The 21687-nt window shown below is 34.1% G+C and overlaps 1 protein-coding gene across 1 annotated transcript in view; it reads left to right on the forward strand.

Moving 5' to 3' along the window:
- The window catches only part of COP1 (COP1 E3 ubiquitin ligase), a 250901-nt gene that overhangs the window by 173345 nt on the left and 55869 nt on the right, over positions 1-21687 (forward strand). The window contains exons 16-18 of the mRNA XM_059146878.1: positions 16791-16908; positions 20048-20172; positions 21260-21420. Of these exons, the coding sequence (XP_059002861.1) occupies positions 16791-16908; positions 20048-20172; positions 21260-21420 (404 nt within the window). The remainder of the gene's footprint in view (positions 1-16790; positions 16909-20047; positions 20173-21259; positions 21421-21687) is intronic.

Below are 21687 nucleotides of genomic sequence, written 5' to 3' on the forward strand. Positions count from 1 at the left end.
ACACTGATCAGCATACGCGTGTATGCTCCATGGTCTCTACTCTGTAGTACAAAGATCTAACTATAGATCTACTTACAGAATCTGAAATATGTATCTAGAGGTTTCTCAGAGCCCCTAGAAGGGAAATAACTACTGATTAGAGGAGCCTGACATTGTAATCATATGAAAAAAATTTTTTTCTGTCACATTTATCAGGGTACCTGGAATTCTTTTCATTTGAATTATAGCATTCATTTATTAACTTCAGAAATACCTATTTAAAAAATATAGTTATTACTGTGCATACAAAAATAAACCTTTCCAGGATGTCAGAGTTTGTTAGATGAGATAGACAGCAAATAAATTATAATACATCATGAAAAATAACATTATAACAGTGTTTTTTAAAATCTGAGAAACGGAAAAATCATTTGTGTGGGTGCTGTCACAAACCTACCAAATTATAATCTTCAGAGAGGAGACCAAGCATTTGTGTTTTGAAATTATTCCTCAGCAGTTTCGTGTCTACCCCACTCTCTTACCCTGTGACTATAGTAACTATATTAAAGATACTTACAAGCCTGAATTGGTAGAACAAAAATCGGGAAATGTAGATGTAGGCTAAATAATAAGGGTCTTTATCATAGGAAGAAAGCTTTATTTTCTAATGAACATAATTGCGTTAAAATATTATGTCTCTGAACAGCATTTAGCAAAACAAGGATCAGATTTGTCCAGTAAAAGGAAAAAAATACTGTTTTTTCTTATGAACTCCTATTAGTGAGATAATAGGATTCATTTTGATTTTTTTTTTAAATAGTGTGAAGAGGTCATTAAATAGTCTGAGCCCCAAATCTACATTATCTTATACACTTAAATTCTCCATTTTTGGTTAGTTTTTCAATCATGCTATACAAAAACTTAATATTTCTGGAACATTGGTTAACATATAGATCTTTACCCTGAGTCCAATGAAAATGCCTCTGGAAATGGAGGGGCAGTTGTAAAAACTCCGGAAAATTAATTACCTGACATGAGTTGAGGGCTAATCAGTTTTTTATTTTGAAACTTGCTTCAAATGGCTACCAAAAAAAAAAAAAAAAGTAGTAAGATAACTCAGAAGGGAGTTCTGGTTCTAACAATATGGTAGACTAAATAAATTGAAAGTCCTCTGTCAGCACACTATTTTAGATCAACATTATTTTAGATATAAATATATGAAAATATTACTTTAGATGCACAGCTTATAAAGTATTGAAATCACAAAGCGTCAGAAAGGGAGTGGAATATAAAACCAGAGAATTAAACCTGTGAGCTCAAGTTTTATCAACTGGTTAGTGGTGGTGATGGAAAAATTGCTGGCCTCTGGGACCTAGTTACTGGTTAGTGGGGAGGAGAAAGGTGGTGAGTGTTATAATTGTCTTGGAGTGTTGTAATTGTCTGTCTGGATAGTTATATGGAGAAATCTCCAGAAACTTTGTCTTAGCCTAGGCTCTTTATGTTGGACAGGAATTGTTCCACTGAGAATTCTAATCATGGTATAGGATGCTTCTTCCCCCGTCTCCTCCACAGAGAAATAAAGAAGAGAATTAAATGAAGAATTGAATAAAATATGAGGAAAGAAGTCTTATCATCAGAGAAATTTATAAAAAATAGGAAAATCTTAGCTAGGCTTGACTGTATAATATAGTAATAATAATGGAAAAATGAGACTAATTTGGAGGTTTTAGAAAGATAGAAATAAAAATCTGTAAAAGAATAATGTAACCCAGGTTTTGGTGGAGTATTGGTAAAATACAAAGCAATATCAGGTTTTACATTATCTGTGTAACAATATTAACTAGCTTTGTCCTTTAAATCATGTATGCATTCTAAAATTTTTATCATTATCATTAAAGAATAGAAATAGGGTTTCTACTTTGAGATCTACAATAGGAAAGAAAACTCAGTCTGTCTTAAAATTCAATCCATAAACAGGAGGAAAGGAGGAAGTGAAGAGCCACAAAAAAATCAGGGTAAATAGTTAAATATAGCATGGTGAGAATAAATCCAAATGTCTCACTTGTAAGTTAACAGTAAATTAAGACAGATTAAATTTACCAGTTCAAAGACCAAATCTCTTTGGGTTGTTTTATTTAAAAATTAAGACTAAATGCTATGTAAAACTAAATGCTACACTAAATGCTATGTAAAAGAGATACCTAAATTTGAAGGGCACAGTAATATTGAAATAAAGAGATGAGAGAACAAATATTATGAAGTAAGAACTGATAAAACTATGTAGAGAGAAGAATTCGACTTTCCAAGTTAAAATAGGGTTAAAGAAGATCCCAATGAAATGATAAAAAGAATAACTTAAAATGAAAACATACACCGTGAACCTCATCTATGTAAGTAACATAGCCTCAAAATATATCAAATAAATGTGACAAATTCTAAGAAAAATTAAAATCTCTAAGGAGAAAATAAAAAATTATAAGGTACTGGAAATTTGAACAACACAGTTAAATACATATATAGAAGATTGAATCTTTCAACTAGAGGAATCCATATTATTTTCAATCATACAGATTATTTATGTAGAATGATTTTTTAAAATTTAAATTCTAGTTAACATCCGGTGCAATATTGGCTTCAGGAGTAGAACTCACTGACTCTTCCCTCATCACAAGTGCCCTCCTTAATATCCATCACCCACCTTGCCCATCCCCCACCCACCTGCCTCCATCTGCCTTCAGTTCTGTCTCTTTAAGAGTCTTATGCTTTGCTTCCCTCACCGTTTTTATCTTTCTTCCCCCAGTATGTTCATCCCTTTTACTTCTTAAATTCCACATATTCATGAAATCATATGTTGTCTTTCTCTGACTAACTTTGATTAGATTTTTTATTTATTTATTTTTAAAAAAGATTTTATTTATTTGAGAGAGACAGAGAGAGAGAGAGAGAAGGGGAGGGTCAGAAGGAGAAGCAGACTCCCCACTGAGCAGAGATCCTGATGGGGGACTGGATCCGGGGACTCCAGGATCATGACCTGAGCCAAAGGCAGTCATTTAACCAACTGAGCCACCAGGTGCATGCATGCATATATGTGTGTGTATATATATGAATATATATATATATTCATCTCCCCCCCCCCCCCAAGAAAGTTAGGCATCAGTTTTTAGTTGTTTATCAGAAGTGATTCCAGGTGTTTCTTTGAAGATACTGAAAGAAAGTATTATTAGTCCCATTTAGGCCTTTTAAATTATTTCCTGCCACCATTGATTTAGATAACCATTTTCCAGGTTCCTCAAGTAAATCATATTTTTTAACAACCTTCACATGCTGACATGAGATTTTAAAATTGTTTTAATGCCTTCTAATAAAAAAAATTTAAGTTTCTCTGATGTTCATTAGTCATTATTTAGCATTATTTTGCTTTTTGACTCTTTATTTAAAGCAAGTGTGAAGAGATATTGAAGTAAAGCAGATCAGTGAAGATTGAAGCAAATTAATTCTCATAAAAATATTTAGAATGTTTAGACAATTTTGCAGCTGCTTAGTTTGGCTCTGTAAACTTATAGCAAGCTAGGCCAACTTGAGCAAATATTTTTGTACTACATTTTGAGTATTTATTTCAGTATGTTTGTTTCTAGTGTGGGCATGGCAGATTTTATATTTCTAAAATTTAGATATTAAGATTTGGATGTCATTGCCTCTAGATTTAGATTTATGATGTTTGAACAATTATAGTAATTTTTAAAAATATCCCCAAGAGGAAAATAGATCCTTAAATTTCCCTGGCAATTCACATTTTATTATATAGAAACTGATTCCTGAGCAGGCAAACTGTGACATCAGGAATTTTTGCCCAAATTTGGGTATATTTAATATCTTAAAGGATTGTGAATATTTTAGGCTAATCTTTTTATTTCAAAAGATAAATGGTGTTTTTGTTTAGCCACTAATGTCAATGCATAGAACATTGTACTAAGTTCTTATTAGTGAGTTTGAAGATTTAAACAATATTTTTCCCATTGCCAGTCTAGTGTAAGACAACACAACAGAAACTCTTTTAGGGCAACACATTTCTTCCATCACAGATAATAAAAGCCAACAAATCAGAAACATATTCAAATAGATATTTTTGGAAACAAAGAGATGTTAATTGATATTTTGAATTGGATTTTGGGGGGAGAGGGGTAGTAGTGATTTATAAAAGTTTTTATTTGCCTGTGAGCTTTGGAATTTAATATTAAAAGTTCACTAATATACTGTCTCCCTGTTTTAATAAAAAGATAAATATGGAAAACCTAAATGAAAACATTTTTTCATATTGATCCATACAATTCATTCAAATTATATTTCTTGAGATTCTTTAAGAGTTGGCAGGTACATAACTGAATTTTTTTTAGAGCAGTTGAGAGAAAGATACAGAGATTTCCCATACACCTCCTACTCCCACATGCATGCATACCCTCATTATCAACATCCCTTTCCAGAGTGGTACATTTAATTATTGAACCTACACTGATACATCCTAATCACTCAAGGTCCAAGGTTTACCTTAAGCTTCATTTTTGCTTTGTACATTGTTTGAATTTGGACGAATGTATAATGACATGTATTCATCGTTAGAGCATCATACAGATGCTACATCTCCAAAAATACTCTGTTTTCCACCTTTGAGAACTTGATCAAGCTCTTGGAAATAAATCTGACAAAATTGTGGAGGACTCCTATGACTAGCTGCCCCCCGCCGTCATAGTTTTTAACTCTCAGACTTACTCACACTGAGCCTCCAACAGTTCATCAGTTACAGTTCAGATTTTTATATCCAGGCACTGTTTTCCGTGGCATTCCCCCTCAGGAATCCCGGCGTATTCATTCACCTGTCTCTTTGACCTTTAGGGTAGCAGTTAGACCTGGGCCGTCATCTCTCTTGTGAATCCTGAAAAAGTTTTTCATTTTTTAATCTGTTCATCTTTTATTTGTTATTAGGATAAATTGTCAACTTTCAAGTGCTTTATGTGTGGAATTGGGATTCCTTTTTGTTCATTTTTTACTACTGATGATTTGATGCTTGTAGCTTAATCTAATATACAGATAGGTAGTTGCTACTTTTGTGACACTATAGGTCACAACTGTTTGTGTATCTTGTGGATTGGTAAGGATTAGAGAGGGTGATTATAGAATAAAGGCTATGTAATAGTGGGCTAAGGTTAGTATGTCTAAAGTTTTCTTTAGGTTGGAACCCTCAGGTTATTGTATTTGGTAAAAAAAAAAAAAAATAAGCAGACAGTTTCTGATTATTTCTCACATGATGAACAAAAATCTGACAACCAAATTCAGAGGAGTTGTTAAAAAGAAATGCTTCCTGGGGCGCCTGGGTGGCTCAGTGGATTAAGCCGCTGCCTTCGGCTCCGGTCGTGGTCTCGGGATCCTGGGATCGAGTCCCACGTCGGGCTCTCTGCTCAGCAGGGAGCCTGCTTCCCTTCCTCTCTCTCTCTGCCTGCCTCTCTGTCTACTTGTGATCTCTCTCTGTCAAATAAATAAATTAAAAAAAAAAAAAGAAAAGAAATGCTTCCTAAGTATTCTGCATGTATTTATATTATGTAATGTATACTTGGTTGATCTTTTTGTTTCTAAAGATTGACTCTTTTTCAGATCTCTAAGGTGTGCTGTAGGAGGATATCATCAAAGGCTTAAAGACAGTAAAAAAAAAAATCATAGTTATTGCTTTTAAAATCAGAAATGATAGTCATATGAGGTAAAGAACAGGACCTAGTGGACCTGTGTATTTTTATTTATTTATTTATTTTTATTTATTTGACAGAGATCACAAGTAAGCAGAGAGGCAGGCAGAGAGAGGGGGAAGCAGGCTCCCCGCCGAGCAGAGAGCCCGATGCGGAGCTCGATCCCAGGACCCTGGGATCATGATGTGAGTTGAAGGCAGAGGCTTTAACCCACTGGGAGCCACAGGCTCCCCATACTATTTATTTATTTTTAATTAAGTAAACTCTACCTCCAGCATGGAGCTGGAACTCACAAACCTCAGATCAAGAGTCACATGCTCTACTGACTGAGCCAGTTAGGAGCCCCTGGACCTGTGTGTATTTAAATACTCAGGAGTTATTTGCCCTGCCTAACGAAAACTTTTATGAGGATTTTTCCAGCTTACTTTCTCACCTTAGCCCCATCATGATGATACCCAAAAGCTAGGACACTGAGAACTTTTATAGGCTGAGAAGTAACTGGGAAGCCTGAAAATAGAATTCAGAGGTTCAGAAATTCAGTTTGATCTCTCCCTGGCCATTGTATATGTAAATTGAACCTGATGCTTTTTGGAACACAGTGTAGAATGGCTGTGTCATAAACTGCATTTATTTATTTTTTTTTTTTTTTAAAGATTTTTTATTTTATTTATTTGACAGAGAGAAATCACAAGTAGTCGGAGAGGCAGGCAGAGAGAGAGAGGGAAGCAGGCTCCCTGCTCAGCAGAGAGCCTGATGCGGGACTCGATCCCAGGACCCTGAGATCCTGACCTGAGCTGAAGGCAGCGGCTTAACCCACTGAGCCACCCAGGCGCCCCATAAACTGCATTTAAAAACTCAAACTTCTCGGGGCGCATGGGTGGCTCAGTGAGTTAAAGCCTCTGCCTGTGGCTCAGGTCATGATCCCAGGGTCCTGGGAATGAGCCCCGCATCGGGCTCTCTGCTTAGCAGGGAGCCTGCTTCCCCCTCCCTCTCTCCCTGCCCGCCTCTCTGCCTACTTGTGACCTCTGTCTGTCAAATAAATAAAATCTTAAAAAAAAAGAAGAAATAAATAAAAACTTAAACTTCTCAGTTGTAGTTCTTATTGTTACTTTAGTAAAGGTAGTGAACTCTATTAAACATTAAGTTCAATAAGATATTTCTGCATCTATTCCAAACAGATTATTTTCATCATCTTACTTTACTATATCAATAATGATTAACATATTATGGTGAAACACTTTGTGATATCCCTACAGGAAAATTATTAATTATACTGGAAATTATTCTCTATTGGTATTCCTCTTAATGGTTGTGTATGTAGCATAGTTTGGTTAAAATAAAAGAGAAGTAAATTTTCTTTTCATTGCCAAGACCATGGGAGCATTTAACTGAGAAATCAAATTTGGCATTTTGTCATAATGATGTCATTATGATTTGACATTATGTCATATTTGTCATAATGATGACATTATATGACTCCTGATATGATGAAGTAGGAAGATAATCTTTATAGTATTCTTATCAAAAATATTAGTATGAACATAATAATGAGAAAGCATTCAAATACAGACATGTGGAACATTCTACAAAACAACCACTTGAGATGCTTTAAAAATAACAGTGTTGGGAAGTTCTTATATATAAAACAATGAAGAAACATAGAAACTAAATACAGTGAGTGACCCTTGAGCAAAATTAAATAAATATCTAATCAGGAAGCTTTTAAACAACTGGGATATTTGAATATAGAATCCATACTTAATTATATTCTTATGTCATAATATCTTGAGTATGACAGTGGTATTGTGGAGAGTTGTCTTGTTTTTAGAAGGTAGGTGCTGATATTTTTATCATAAAATATCCTGATGTTTGAAACTTACTTATAGATGGTTCATGGGGGGAAAAAAAGAGTGCATTTGTTTATTTGTAGAGGGATGGCTAAAGCAAATATGGTAACAGCATTTACATTTATTTAGTCTAGATTGAAAAGTACAAAGTTGTTCAATTTATTTTTTTTTAAGAATTTTTATTTATTTATTTGACAGACAGAGATCACAAGTAGACAGAGAGGCAGGCAGAGAGAGAGGAAGGGAAGCAGGCTCCCCACTGAACAGAGAGCCCAATGTGGGGCTCAGTCCCAGGACCCTGGGATCATGACGGAAGCTGAGGCAGAGATTTTAACTCACTGAGCCACCCAGCCGCCCTACAATTTATTGTTCTTCCAACTTTTTTGTAGGTTTGAAATTTTTCAAAATAAGTTGGGGGAAAGAAAAGAAATAGAGGGCGCCTGGGTGGCTCAGTGGGTTAAGCCGCTGCCTTCGGCTCGGGTCATGATCTCAGGGTCCTGGGATCGAGTCCCGCATCGGGCTCTCTGCTCAGCAGGGAGCCTGCTTCCCTCTCTCTCTCTCTGCCTGCCTCTCCAACTACTTGTGATTTCTCTCTGTCAAATAAATAAATAAAATCTTAAAAAAAAAAAAAAAGAAAAGAAATAGAAATGTGAGCATATACTAAATCCTCAAATTTTTAAGCTGTTTTAAAAAATTTCGGCAATATTTCAGAATTTCCTTTTATAGTGGAAAGCAAATTACTAAGGACTCCTCCCACCTGACCTAAGCTATTTTTATCATAATGTTACTAAGTTATATGGATAAATATAAAACTATAGACCACTTTCATATGTTCCTAGTTCTTAAGCAATTTGTAGTTAAATCAGATTCTGATTAGATACAGTAAAAATAAAAACCAAAAAGAGAAAAAAGAAAGTAGCAGCATGATGACATAGTAACAGTAATATGAGGGAGTAATACAAGTTTTGCTGAAATATATCACCACTGCACATAGTAAGCTGGTTCTGAATTACTATAGTGCAGTTTCTTTTGAGATTCCCATGTCTAGAGAAACATTCCCCATTTTATACTTAGTCTCTACACTACTTTTCTCATCCCAACTACTGTAAAGTCTTTTTGTAGTACACAGTAGGTAATTTAACCTTTACTTATATCACTTCATTTTTTATATATTACTACTTTTGTTTTTATTAGCCTGAGAATAAGTTAGTATATTATTATACTAAATATGCTATTTTTATTACATCAAATTATCTTCGGCTTTTATAAAATAACAAATTAAAGACTTACTTTACAAAAATGTTTTTCAATTTTGAATTATTAGTGCCAAAGAGAAGTTTAATTTTTGTAACTGATAAATTTAACATGAGATGGCACTTGAAGCAGGATTTTTTTTTCCATTTTTACTTTAGCACATGCCAAACAAATTGCCACATACATTTATATCTCCACAGAATAAGCTGATTGCTGTCAAGTGAGGTGATCACTTAATGCAGTTGCAATAATGAACAGAAAAAATGTGGGAGTACTCTTCCAGATAAGCAATAAAAACTACAGGCAAATTTATAAAAAGTGAGCTAACTTGTGTCCTATAAGCCTTGAAAATCAGCAGCCTTGTAGCCACCAGTAGGAAAAACTGCTGGTGTGGGAACTTGTCAAAAAATCCCATTTCTAGATCATGGTCACGTTTTGACCTGTCTTATGGCTTACTGGAAAAAGCCACATTCACAAGATGTTTTTTCTGTTTGATCTGACTCAGAGTCTCCATGGGAAAAGACCTGTATCCAGAGTCTTGTTGAAAACAATCAGATGTAGTATCACAATTGTCTAAGGCAGTGATACCAGATGGGGCAAATAGGAGTCCAGTCAAAAATTTAAAAGGAAGATCTGGGCAACAAAACAGCCACAGGGGCTTTGAAAAAACTCTTATATGTTCCTGGGATGTAGAATGCTTTCTGCATGTTCAGGCCAATGTACTTACCCGGGAAAAAATGGAAAGGGCTCCAGTTGCTTACCTCTGCTCGACTCTGTAAGTAAGAAGTGAAGGATAATGGAGATTTAGAAGTTCCTGATCTTTGAAAGGATGCCCTAACACATAGTTGCCCTGGGCAAAGGGTGGAAAACATACTGCCTTAAAACAATTAAGAAAACTTTGTGGCTACTTAGCAGTGCTGACCCAGGAACAAACTTTATTCATCTAGGTAAAAGAAAAAGCCAGAAATTTTAAAAAGAAAGCCGGTCAAGACTTAGGTGTTTGCATACAACAATGATTTACAGACTAAAGATTCACTTCTGGAAAAATCTTTAGACAAATAAGTGGCAACAAAACCAAAACAAAAGCAAAGTCACAAAAGTCCCAGGAGAGGGAGGTAAGATCTGATTTCAGAGTTACCACATTATATTTTATCAAAATGTCTACTTTTTATAAAAAAAACTATCATATGCAAAGAAACGGGAAAAATTAGTAGAAACTACCCTGTGATAATTGGTCTTACTAGATAGAGACCTTAAAGTATCTATATTAAGTGTATTCATTGAATTAAAACATAATTAAGGAATGAAAAAATATAAAAATATATCTCACCAAATAGTATTAAAAAAAGAGGAAAAACAAATAGAAATTCTGTAGTTGAAAAGTGTAATAACTGAAATGAAAAATTCACTAGAGGGGCTCATGAGCAAATTGAAGAATCAGTGAACTAGAAGATAGGTCAATGGTGATTTTCCAGTTAAGAATGGAGAAAAATGAATGGAGCCTTGGAAATCTGTGAGACACCATTAAGCATGCCACCATAAATAGACTTTCAGAAAATAAGGAAATAAGAGAAAGGGATGGAAAAATATTTAAAGAAAAAGTGGCCAGAAATCTTCCCAAATTGTATGAAAAACATCATTTTACATACCCAAGAAAGAGGCTTAGTGAGCTCAAAGTAGGATAAACTCAAAGATATGGCACCTAAACACATCAGACTATTTAAAACCAAAGGCAGGCAAGAGAAAAGCAACTCAGCACAAAAGCAATCCTCCGTAAGATTAGCAGTTTCTCATCAGAATCTGTGAAAGTTAGAAGGCAGTGAGATACATTCTAAATGCTGAAAGGAAGATTGTCAAGAGAGTTTTGTATCCAGCACAACTGCCCAGGGGGGGAAAAAAAAATGAATTTAAGACATTCTCAGATAAACAAAAACGCAGCAAGTTCTTTTCTTGAAAACCTACCAAGCAAGAAATACTACACACAGTCCTTCGGGCTGAAAGAAAAGGGTATAAGATAGTAATGTAAATGTATATAGAATAATAAAAAACACTGGGTATAGATAATTATATTGGTATAATAAAAGAGAGTTCAAATATTTATCTGTTCTAACTGATTTAAAAGGCAACTAAGGGGCACCTGGGTGGTTTGGTTGAGTGTCTGACTCTTGATTTCAGCTCAGGTCATGATCTCAGGGTCCTAAGATCAAGCCCTGTGATGGTTTCCACACTAGGCTGGGAATCTGCTTAAGATTTTCTCTCCCTCTCTTTAACAATAACAGCAAAAAAGGCAACTAAGTAAAATAATTATAAAACTGTGTTCATACACTTACACCGTAAAATGATATAATATATATGTCCATATTAGCACAAAGGGCAGGGTCGGAGAGAAGAGCTATATTAGAGCAAAATTTGCATAAATATTAAAATTAACTTAGTGATAATCTGAACTACATTTTTAAAAATTCACATGCTAATTATAATATACAGAAAACCACTATAAAAATAACTTCTAAAAATAATAAAAAAACAGCAATAACAAACAAAAGAGTTATCCTGGGGGATTTCTGTTTAACACAAAAAAGGCTAAGAGGAATATAGAACCAAAAAAGATGTAAGAGAAACAAATAAGCACAGTTGTAGGTATAAATCCTATCATATAAGTAATTATGTTAAATGTAAGTGGATTACACACTCCCAAGCTGCAGAGATTGGTGGAATGGGTGAAAAAAACAGCCAACTACATACTGTTTATAAGATAAATTTTAGATTCAAAGACACAAATAGATTGTAAGTAAAAAGATGGAAAAAGACATTTCATGCAGACAGTAACCAAGGAGCTGGCATGGCTATATTTAAATTGAACAAAATAGACTGTAAGTAAAAATTGGTGCTAGAAACAAAGCAAACCGTTTTATAATGATAAAAGGGCCAGTTCAGCAGCAAGATAAAACAATTATAAATATACATACACTTGAACTATTTTGAAATATATAATTTATGGAATTGGAGGGAGAAAGAGATAATTAAACAAAAGTAGTTGGAGACTTTAGTACTCTACTGTCAGTAACTGACGGAACAACTGGACAAAAGAGTAGCAAGTGTGTAGAAGATTGAAGAACAGTATCATCCTGATGTAATGGACGCACATATAGTACACTCATGAACAGTATAGTATACCTTCTTTTCAAGCAAACATGGAACATTCTCCAGGATAAACCATATATTAGGTCATATAATAATGTTAATACATTTTCAAGAATTGAAATAATAAAACGTACTTTCTGACTAAATGGAATTAAATTAGAAGTTAACAATAGTTAATTTAGGATGTTAACAAATATTTGGTAATTTCTAAATAACCCTTTGGTCAAAGAAAAAATAGGAAAATTAGAAAATATTTTGAAGTGAATATAAATAAAAGTATCATATTAAAATCTGCGCTAGCAGGGGCACCTGTGTCTCTCATTTGGTGAAGTGTCTGCCTTTGGCTCAGGTCATGATCCCACAGTCCTGGTATCAAGCGCCATGTTGGTCTGTCTGCTTGTTGTGGAGCCTGGTTCTCCCTCTACCTCTCTGTCATTCCACCTAATTGTGTGCACTTGCTGTTTCTGTTAAATAAATAAATATGATCTTTAAACGAAAATTTAAAAAAGAATCTGTGCTAGCAGCTGAAGCAGTGCCTAGAAGAAATGTCAGTTTTGGATGCCTGGCTGGCTCAGTTAGTGGAGCTTGTGACTCTTGAACTTGGGGTTGTAAATTTGAGCCCCATGTTGGATTTAGAGATTACTTAAAAATCTTAAAAAAAAAAATAGAAGAGATGTCTGTCTTCAAATGTTTATATTAAAAAACAGAGAGACTTCAATAATCTAAGCTCTCACCATAAAAAAAATCTAAAAAAGAATAATAAAGCCAAAGACAAGCAGAAGGAGGAAATAATAGGGTGGAAATTAATGAAATAGTGAACAGAAAAATGATAGAGAAAACTATCAGTAAAACTAAAGTTGGTTCTTTGAGCAGCACCTTGGTGGCTCAGTCAGTTAAGCATCCAACTCTTTTTTTTTTTTATTAATTATTTTTATTAACACATAATATATTATTTGCTCCAGAGTTATAGGTCTGTGAATCATCAGACTTACACACTTCACAGCACTCACCATATCACATATCCTCCCCAATGTCCATAACCCAACCAGCCCCTCCCTACCCCAACTCCCCCCAGCAACCCTCAGTTTGTTTTATGAGATTAAGAGTCTCTTATGGTTTGTCTCCCTCCTGATCCCGTCTTGTTAGCATCCAAATCTTGATTTTGGCTCAGGTCATAAGATCAAGTCCCACATGGGCTCCATGCTGAATGTGGAGCCTCCTTAGGATTCTCTCTCCCCTTCTCTCTCTGCCCCTCCTCCCCACTTGCACTTTCTCCTTAAAAAAAAAAAAATAAATAAAAATAAAGAAGTTGGTTCTTTGGAAACAGCAACACAACTGGCACACCTTTAGGAAGACTAAGAAAAAAAGACACAGATCACTAAAATTGAGGGAGGGATGTCTAAGCAGTTTAGTTAATTAAGTGTCTACCTCTTGATTTTGGCTTAGTTCATGATCTCAGGGTCTTGGGAACCAGCCCTGCATTGGGCTCTGTGCTTAGCATGGAGTCTGCTTGAGAATCTTTCTCTCCCTCTGCCCCTGCTTAACATGCTCCCTGTCTAAATAAGTAAATAAAATCTTAAAAAAAAAAAAAAAGGGAAGTTACTGCTGACTGACCAGATATTAAAAAAATTACAGTAGAATACTCTGAAGAACTGTATCCATCTTAATGTAGATGAAGTGAACAAATTTTAGAGCATCACATATTACCAGAATTGACTCAGAGGAAGTATAAAACTTGAATAGACCTATGAAAAGGAAAGAAATTGAGTAACATAGTACTCATACAAAGAAAGGCAGAGACCCAGATGGCTTCACTGGTAAATTTTATAAAATGATAAGAAATAATACTAGTGTTCATAAATTCTTCCCTGAGGAATTTTCAAAACCAGAGGCCCAAGATATCACATGGATAGAAACGGACTAGTATTTTTCATAGACTGATATTTTACTGATATTTTTACTGATATATTTTACTGATATTTTAAAATATTAGTATAGATGCAAATTCCTTGTACAAAATATTAGCAAAGCAAATTCAATGGTATATTTAAAAGATTATCACTATGACAGTGTGAGATTTATCCCAGGAGTAACCAGATTTGTTTAATATCCAAAAATCAATCAATGTAACATACCATATTAATAGAAAGTTTAAATCACACAGTCATTCCAATAAACATAAAAAAGATATTTGTCAAGATTCCATATCCGTTGATGATTAAAACTCTTAACAAGTAGCAGTAAACTTCCTCAACTTGATAGAAGATGTCTCTGAAAAACTACTAGGGAATATCATAGTTACTGATGAAAGACTGAATGCTCTTCCCCTACAAGTAGGAACAAGTCAAGGATGTTCACCTGACTCCTTTGGTTCAGCACAGTACTGGAGATTCTAGCTAGTACTGCCCAGGAAGAAAAGGAACCATAAGATTTGAAAGAAAACATTAAACTGTCTTTATTTGCAGGTGATGCCATCCCCTATATAGGAAATCTTAAGGAATCTTTAAAAAAAAAATTAGAACTAACAATTAATTGTTCAGGTGGGCCACAGAATAAAATAACAGTATAAAAATTATCTTTCTAAATATGAACAATATATAGCCTAAAAATAAGATTCTGTTCAGAATAACATCAAAAAGAATAAAATATTTAAGGAATACATTTGATAAAGTAAGTGCAAGACTTGTACACTAACATGACAAAAATTTGCTGAGCGAAATTAAATCAGATATAAATAAATGCAGACATTTTTTGTTCATAGGTTGGATGACATAATATTGTAAGAGAATTCTCCTGCAATTGAGTTATAGATTCAACTCAATCTGTGTAAAAATTCCAGCAGGCTTTTTCCCAGGAAATGATAAGCTGATCGAAAATTTATTGGAAATGCAAAGGACAGGAATTGCCAGAATAATCTTACAAAAGAACAAAGTTGGAGGATTTTTTTCTACTGAATTTCAAAATATTAAAGCTACAGTTAGTTATGGGCTCCTGGTTGGCTCAGTCGTTCGAGCATACAAGTCTTGATCTTGGAGTTCTAAGTCAGGTCTCTTGTTGGGTGTAGAAATTAACTTACAAACAAAATCTTAGGGGTGTCTGGGTGGCTCAGTTGGTTATGAATCTGTCTCTTGATTTTGGCTCAGGTCATGAGCTCAAGGTCACATGCCCCATGTCAGGCTCGTTGCTCAGCAGGGAATCTGCTTGAGATTATTTCTCCCTCTCCTTCTGTCTGCTCCCTGTAAATAAATCTTTTAAAAATAAATAAATGAAATCTTTTTTTCTTTTTTAAAGTTACAGTTATATAAGACATTGTGCTGGCAGGAAGTTGACATATATAGATCACTTGATTAGAATTATGAATCCAGTAGTCAGTTCATTTTCAACAAGGGTGCTGAAGCAGTTCAGTAGAGAAAAGGTTTGTTTTCACTTCTTGCTGGGACAACTGGATGCAGCTCCATCCCATGCAAAAAGATGAACTTTGACCTATGCTTCACACCATACAGAAAGAATAACTTAAAATTGATCATAGACCTAAATGTAAGAACTAAAACAAAACTACAAAAAAATAGAGGAAAAATCTTTAAGACCTTGGAACTGTCAAAGGTTTTTATGAGGTTATAAGAGAAAAAGATAAATTGGACCTTATCAAAATCCCAAATTTCTGTGCTTCAAAATGTACTGTTAAGAAGATAAGAAAGACAAGCAACAGAATGGTTGAAAATACTTGTAAAACTTTTATTTTTTAATTGTATTCAAAATTTTCAAAGAACTGTAAAGGAACTGGAACCGTCATGTCTTACTAATGGGAATGTAAAATGGTACAGTCAGCAGTTTGTCAGTTTCTTAAAAACACAAAGTTACCTCATGATGCAGTAATTAATACGTCTTAGACATCTACCTGAGACCCAAATACATGCCCTCACAAAGACTTAAATGTGATTGTTCATAGGAGTATTAATTTTCATAACCAAAAACTGGAAACAAATGTCCTTCACCTGATGAGTGGGTCGACAAATTGGGAGTATCCATATAATGGATAGTATTTAGCAATAAAAAAGAATGAACTATTGACATGTGTTAAAACATGGATGAACTTCAGAAACTTCATGTAAAGTGTAAGAAGCCATACATAGAAGCCATGTATTGTCTGAAAGGAATGTATTGTAAGAAAAGGTAATAGAAAGTTATATGTAGTGATTGCCTAGGGCAGTGAGTGATAGGTAAATGGATCTTACTAGGATGAGGAAACTGTTCCAAAACTGAGTTATGGCTATGGTTGTACCACTGGATAAAGTTACTAAAAATCATTGAATTGTATACTTAACAGTGAGTTGGTTTTATTATATGTTAAATGTGTCTCAAGAAAGTATTTTTAAAAAGCAAATGCAGGGAATTATATAGCATTATCTTTAACCAGAAGCCTAAAATGTTTATATTACCTTCTTTTAAAACAAGGTACATCTATACATTTGTAAGGATGTATAGGATAAATGTAAGGATACATTTTAAAATTTTCAGTTACTTTGAATGTTTAATACTCTGGTTTTAGAGCCAGGATCACTGGAAATACCAGTGGAACTCCCTTTCAGATTGAGGTTGGCATATGTGTATATACTTTTTATGCAGCCATATCTCCTAGATTGAAAACAGAAAAGCTACTATATCTTTCTTGTTTTTGAAAATCATAGCACTTAGTTTTCTGCTGTTATAGGTTTGATACTGTCCCTTCAGCTTTTGATGAAAGGCACCAAAACCATTTAAAATGAGCTTTGCTTTCTGTTTCTTCATTTACTACATTTTTCTTTTTTTGCTTTGTTTTACTTTGTTTTAGATCACTGTGTCCACTACTATGATCTTCGTAACACTAAGCAGCCAATCATGGTATTCAAAGGACACCGAAAAGCAGTATCTTATGCAAAGTTTGTGAGTGGTGAGGAAATTGTTTCTGCGTGAGTATTACTCTCCTGAGGTTAAGCTTAATACAGAGCTCTGTCATCATGTACCAGTTTTATAATGTCACTGTGGTTATCTGTGAAGAGCAACACCATGGTATATGTACTTTTTCATAAATAGAAGATTTTAAAAATAATTCTCTAAAATAAATGTATATTTTGGATTGTTTGCTCACTTTTTTATGCTTTTTATGAATAAAATCCTGATGTTGATAGTTTTCAATGCTTCAGCATTTGAACTTCAGTCTGGATTTCAGCCACTGATTCGCCATAAGAGAAAAACAACATAGTTGTTGGAATAGAATGAGAAGTATTTTATCTATTAAAATCAGTGTGTTATTGGGTATTTACCTACATTACAGTATAGTAGTAGTATTTTTGGTTTTAGGTAATATTTGGTTGATTCTATGTTACTTGATTTCCCTGTGGTTTCATGGTAAGTTTTAAATGTGTTTTGGGAAAATAAGTAAATATGGCTTATACTTGACAGATATCCTTTGAGAAGCCTTCTGCACTAGAGAATTATAATGTAGACTTTTAGTTGTCATTTATTTTGTTTGAAGGTTAACAAGATGTCATCTCGATAAATAAACCTCAGTTGCCAAAGTATCGTTGACAGAGTGTTTCTAACAGGCAGTCTCTTCTTTCTGTTAACCCATTTCATAGTTCTTTTTATTTTATTCATTTTTAAAAGACTTTATTTACTTATTTGAAAGAGAGAGCACTAGCAGAGGGAGAGGGTGAAGCAGGCCTCTCGCTGGGCAGGGAGCCTGACACAGGGATCCATCCTGGGACCCTGAGATCGTGACCTGAGCTGAAGACCAATGCTTTAGTGACTAAACTCCGCAGGCACCCCCTCTTTATTTTATATTATCCTAATAAATAACCATTCTTAATTACTCTCTTTTTTGTATCTGTTACTTCTTTTCATGCTTCATGATACATTGCTTTCTTCTTTTCACCTTTTTTCCCCCAATTTAGTTTCTAATCTCTAATCTTAGGAGATTATTAATGCCAATGCTCTGGCATTAATAATCTCCTAAGATTAGAGATGCCAGTGCCAATGCCAGTGCCTTGGCATTAATACTTGGTATCTCCCACCACATCTACCTCTATTCTGGTTGCTCTAGATAATAAGTTGGTAATTTGAATTGATTTAGCAAGGTAATTTGAACTGAATTACAAACAAGGGGAAAAAAGTGAGAACTGAGTTTTCCAAGGGAAACAAGGGAACTTAGGTAATTAGTTCACAAACTTAAATTAGTGTTAACAGATCAAAATGTTCCTGTCTTTAGGAATAATAATGGGCAGTATACAATTAAAATTTTATTCAGATTCAAATGTGGATGGTAAATTATATGGCAAAAATATTTTTCTTTAACTTCAGATTTATAAATGTTAAATCAGTTTGATTTCCAGTAGTTGAAGTATATGTATACTTAATATTATAAAGTTAGGAAATTTTAATTGACCTTATTAATGTGGATATGTTTTTTGTATTTTTACCGATCTCTTGCCCTTCTTAAGTTTTATAAATCGTGATTTTCTTTTCTTGAATATGTTTGAGGTTTAGAAGTTTTTAGAATAAATTTATCCACAACTTTATTTGGAAATGTTAAAAAGTAATATTAAAATATACATATATTGCCACAACGTGAATTCCTGGCCAATAAAAATATTACACACCTAAAGAAATATTAAATGCAACATTGTTGGGAAAAAAATTAAAACAACATAAATGTCTATTGAAAAAATGATGAGAAGCCATAGAGAAGTATGTAAAGAGCTTGGAGTTTGGCCTTTGTAATTGTTTCAGACAGTTTCAGTCTTGGCTCTGCTGTTGACTAGCTGTGGTACCTTGAAAATGTCCTTAACTTTCTCCCATCCAAGTACAAACCAGGCCCGACCCTGCTAAGCTTCCGAGATCAGACGAGATCGGGTGCGTTCGGGGTGGTATGGCCGTAGACTGTCCTTAACTTTCTCATGTTCAGTTGCCTCATCTCTAAACTGGAGGTAATAATAGTTATTATGTTGTGACTCTTTATATGAAGTAATAAATGTAAAGGATTCAGCATGGTACCATATTCTGTGAATGTTATAGTAAGAGAAAAGATGATTTATTGTGTAGTCATAAAAAAGATATCAAAATATGTTTATTTTACAGAAAAATTATAAACCAAATTATTGAATAAAGGCTAAGCAATTTGGGCATCTGGGTGGCTCAGTGATTAAGTGGCTGCCTTCTGCTCAGGTCATGATCCCAGAATCCTGGGATCGAGGTCCACATCAGGCTCCTTGCTCAGCGGGAGGCCTGCTTCTCCCTCTCCCACTCCCCCTGCTGTGTTCCCTCTCTCACTGTGTCTGTCTCTGTCAAAAAAATAAATAAAATCTTAAAAAAAGGAGGGGGGGATAAGAAATATACAACCTAATGTGTATGGTATGATTGGAATTTTGTAACAAAAAGAAAAACTAAAACATGGTCTTTTATTCAAGTTCTAAAACTGGCTCAGTATGATGAGATTACCAACAGTCTTTACATTCAATTAATTTTTGACAAATAATTGCATTTGCCTATTATTTCAGTAAATAAATTACTTTATATAGACTATTCCAGTCATTCATTATGTTCCACCTCTGTAGATACAACTAAGCTGTCACAATAGGTTAAATTTAGTATACCAATGCAATTCAGTAGTTGAAAAGTTAATCAAGTCAAGTGAGATAGAGTGTATCCCTGAAATTAAACACAACTCCCAATGGGACTCTTGTTATTTGGTGGTGGTGATGTGATAGTATTGATGAGTAATGTTTACTAGTAAGCACTTCCTAGATGCCCAGGGACTATTAGAAACATTTTAAATGAATTAGTTTTCATGTCCTATAGAATTTATCTAATTCAGTAATGTAGGAATCACTCTATTTCACAAATAACTAATGAACAAAATGGAGGCCGAAGAGGCTATATAATTTTCCCAAGGCCAAAAGCAAATTAATGGTATATTGAACATTATAACTCAGAAAATCTGGCTCCATATTCTGCATCCTAAGGCACCAAACTGGATTGCCTCTAATTAGTAGGGATGCATTTCAGACCATGAAATCTTAATTGCATTCTCATTTTTTGTGTTTACCTCAGCTCAACAGATAGCCAGCTAAAGCTGTGGAATGTAGGGAAACCATACTGTCTACGTTCCTTCAAGGGTCACATCAATGAAAAAAACTTTGTAGGCCTTGCTTCCAATGGTGATTATATAGCTTGTGGTAAGTAAAACCATCTTTTCCTGAACTTTTTAACAGGAATTTGTCCCTGAAATTGCATTCAACGAACATATACTATATACCTAGTTAGGAAGTGATCTGTACATCCAGAAAGTAGCATACTGAATTCTTCTGGGATTTTGCTGAAATAAGCATTAGTTCTTCCCTCCTTTAGTGAGCACAAACCCTTACTACGTGAAATAGCACAAGATTGTTAAATATGTTTTATAATTGTTCTCCTTTGTATCATAATTTCTATCGATACTTTGTAAAAGAAAACATTAATTTCTGCTGATGTCCTAATTTCAGAGACATTATTTGTCTTCCTAAGCTTGATACTCATTTTCCCATACAGAGCATTCCCTTCGTTAAGCAGTTTGTTTAGATTATCCTGATCTGGTATTCTAGGGCTTTTGTTGTTGGTAATTTATACAACTTTACATCAGAAGTAGAAAAATCAATTAGGTAATGTTCAAATGCTTAATACACCTACTGTCTAATATATGAACTTTCATCAGTTTTTTTCAAATGACTTGACCTTTATTTAGTAAAGTTGTAGATATAATGTAAACCCTGCCAAAGCAAATCTCTTATCATTATTTTACTTGATAGGCTACTCAAAAATATAGTTTTCTTTATAGGCCAGTTATGATTAGAGTGGTGTCTTTATTGGGGAATGGGACATGAATTTTGTAGGTTATTAAAAATCTGCCTTTGTAAGTACTATAATACCCCCCGCAGAAATCTTTCTAAGTGTCATGTAAGATTCACACTGTAATAGCAAATTTCTGTCTTCTTTAAACCTCTGCTATAAATGCAATTTTGGCAGTAATTTTAACCTTACAGTTATCAATGTTGTTAAATCATTTACCAGTTATTATTTCTTTAGATTAGTAAAGTACAGCTTTTTTTCTATGATTCTTTTTCTCACATGATTCCCAAGAAATCCTGTGCTCTGGTCTTTCAGATTCAACCATAAAAGTTTTGTCTTTGAGCTTAAACATTAATTAATAATTACCTTATGAATGTGACATCCTAATTCTGAATTCTCCCATTCTAAAAAATTATTTATTTAAACATTTTTTTTCAGGAAGTGAGAACAACTCTCTTTATTTGTACTATAAAGGACTTTCTAAGACTTTGCTAACTTTTAAGTTTGATACGGTCAAAAGTGTTCTGGATAAAGACCGAAAAGAAGATGATACAAATGAATTTGTTAGTGCTGTGTGCTGGAGGGCCCTGCCAGATGGGGTAAGTGTTCATGTCAGTTTTTTCTTCTTGATGTCTCATAGAACACTTTCTGTCTATGTATTCACATCTGGATTTTTTAAAATTTAAAATAAAAATTGATATGTGATACAAATTTTCTTTTTTGCTTAGTATTGCATCATCAAAGTAAATAAGCATTTAAGGTAGTAATTGAAATATCACTAATGGAACAGCATCACAGTGATAAAATGTCTCTCCTTGTGCCCATAGCATATTGTACATACCTCTGTTTTAGCATTATCACATTGT

Source organism: Mustela lutreola, chromosome 14 (assembly GCF_030435805.1).
Source record: "Mustela lutreola isolate mMusLut2 chromosome 14, mMusLut2.pri, whole genome shotgun sequence".
NCBI lineage: Eukaryota > Metazoa > Chordata > Mammalia > Carnivora > Mustelidae > Mustela > Mustela lutreola.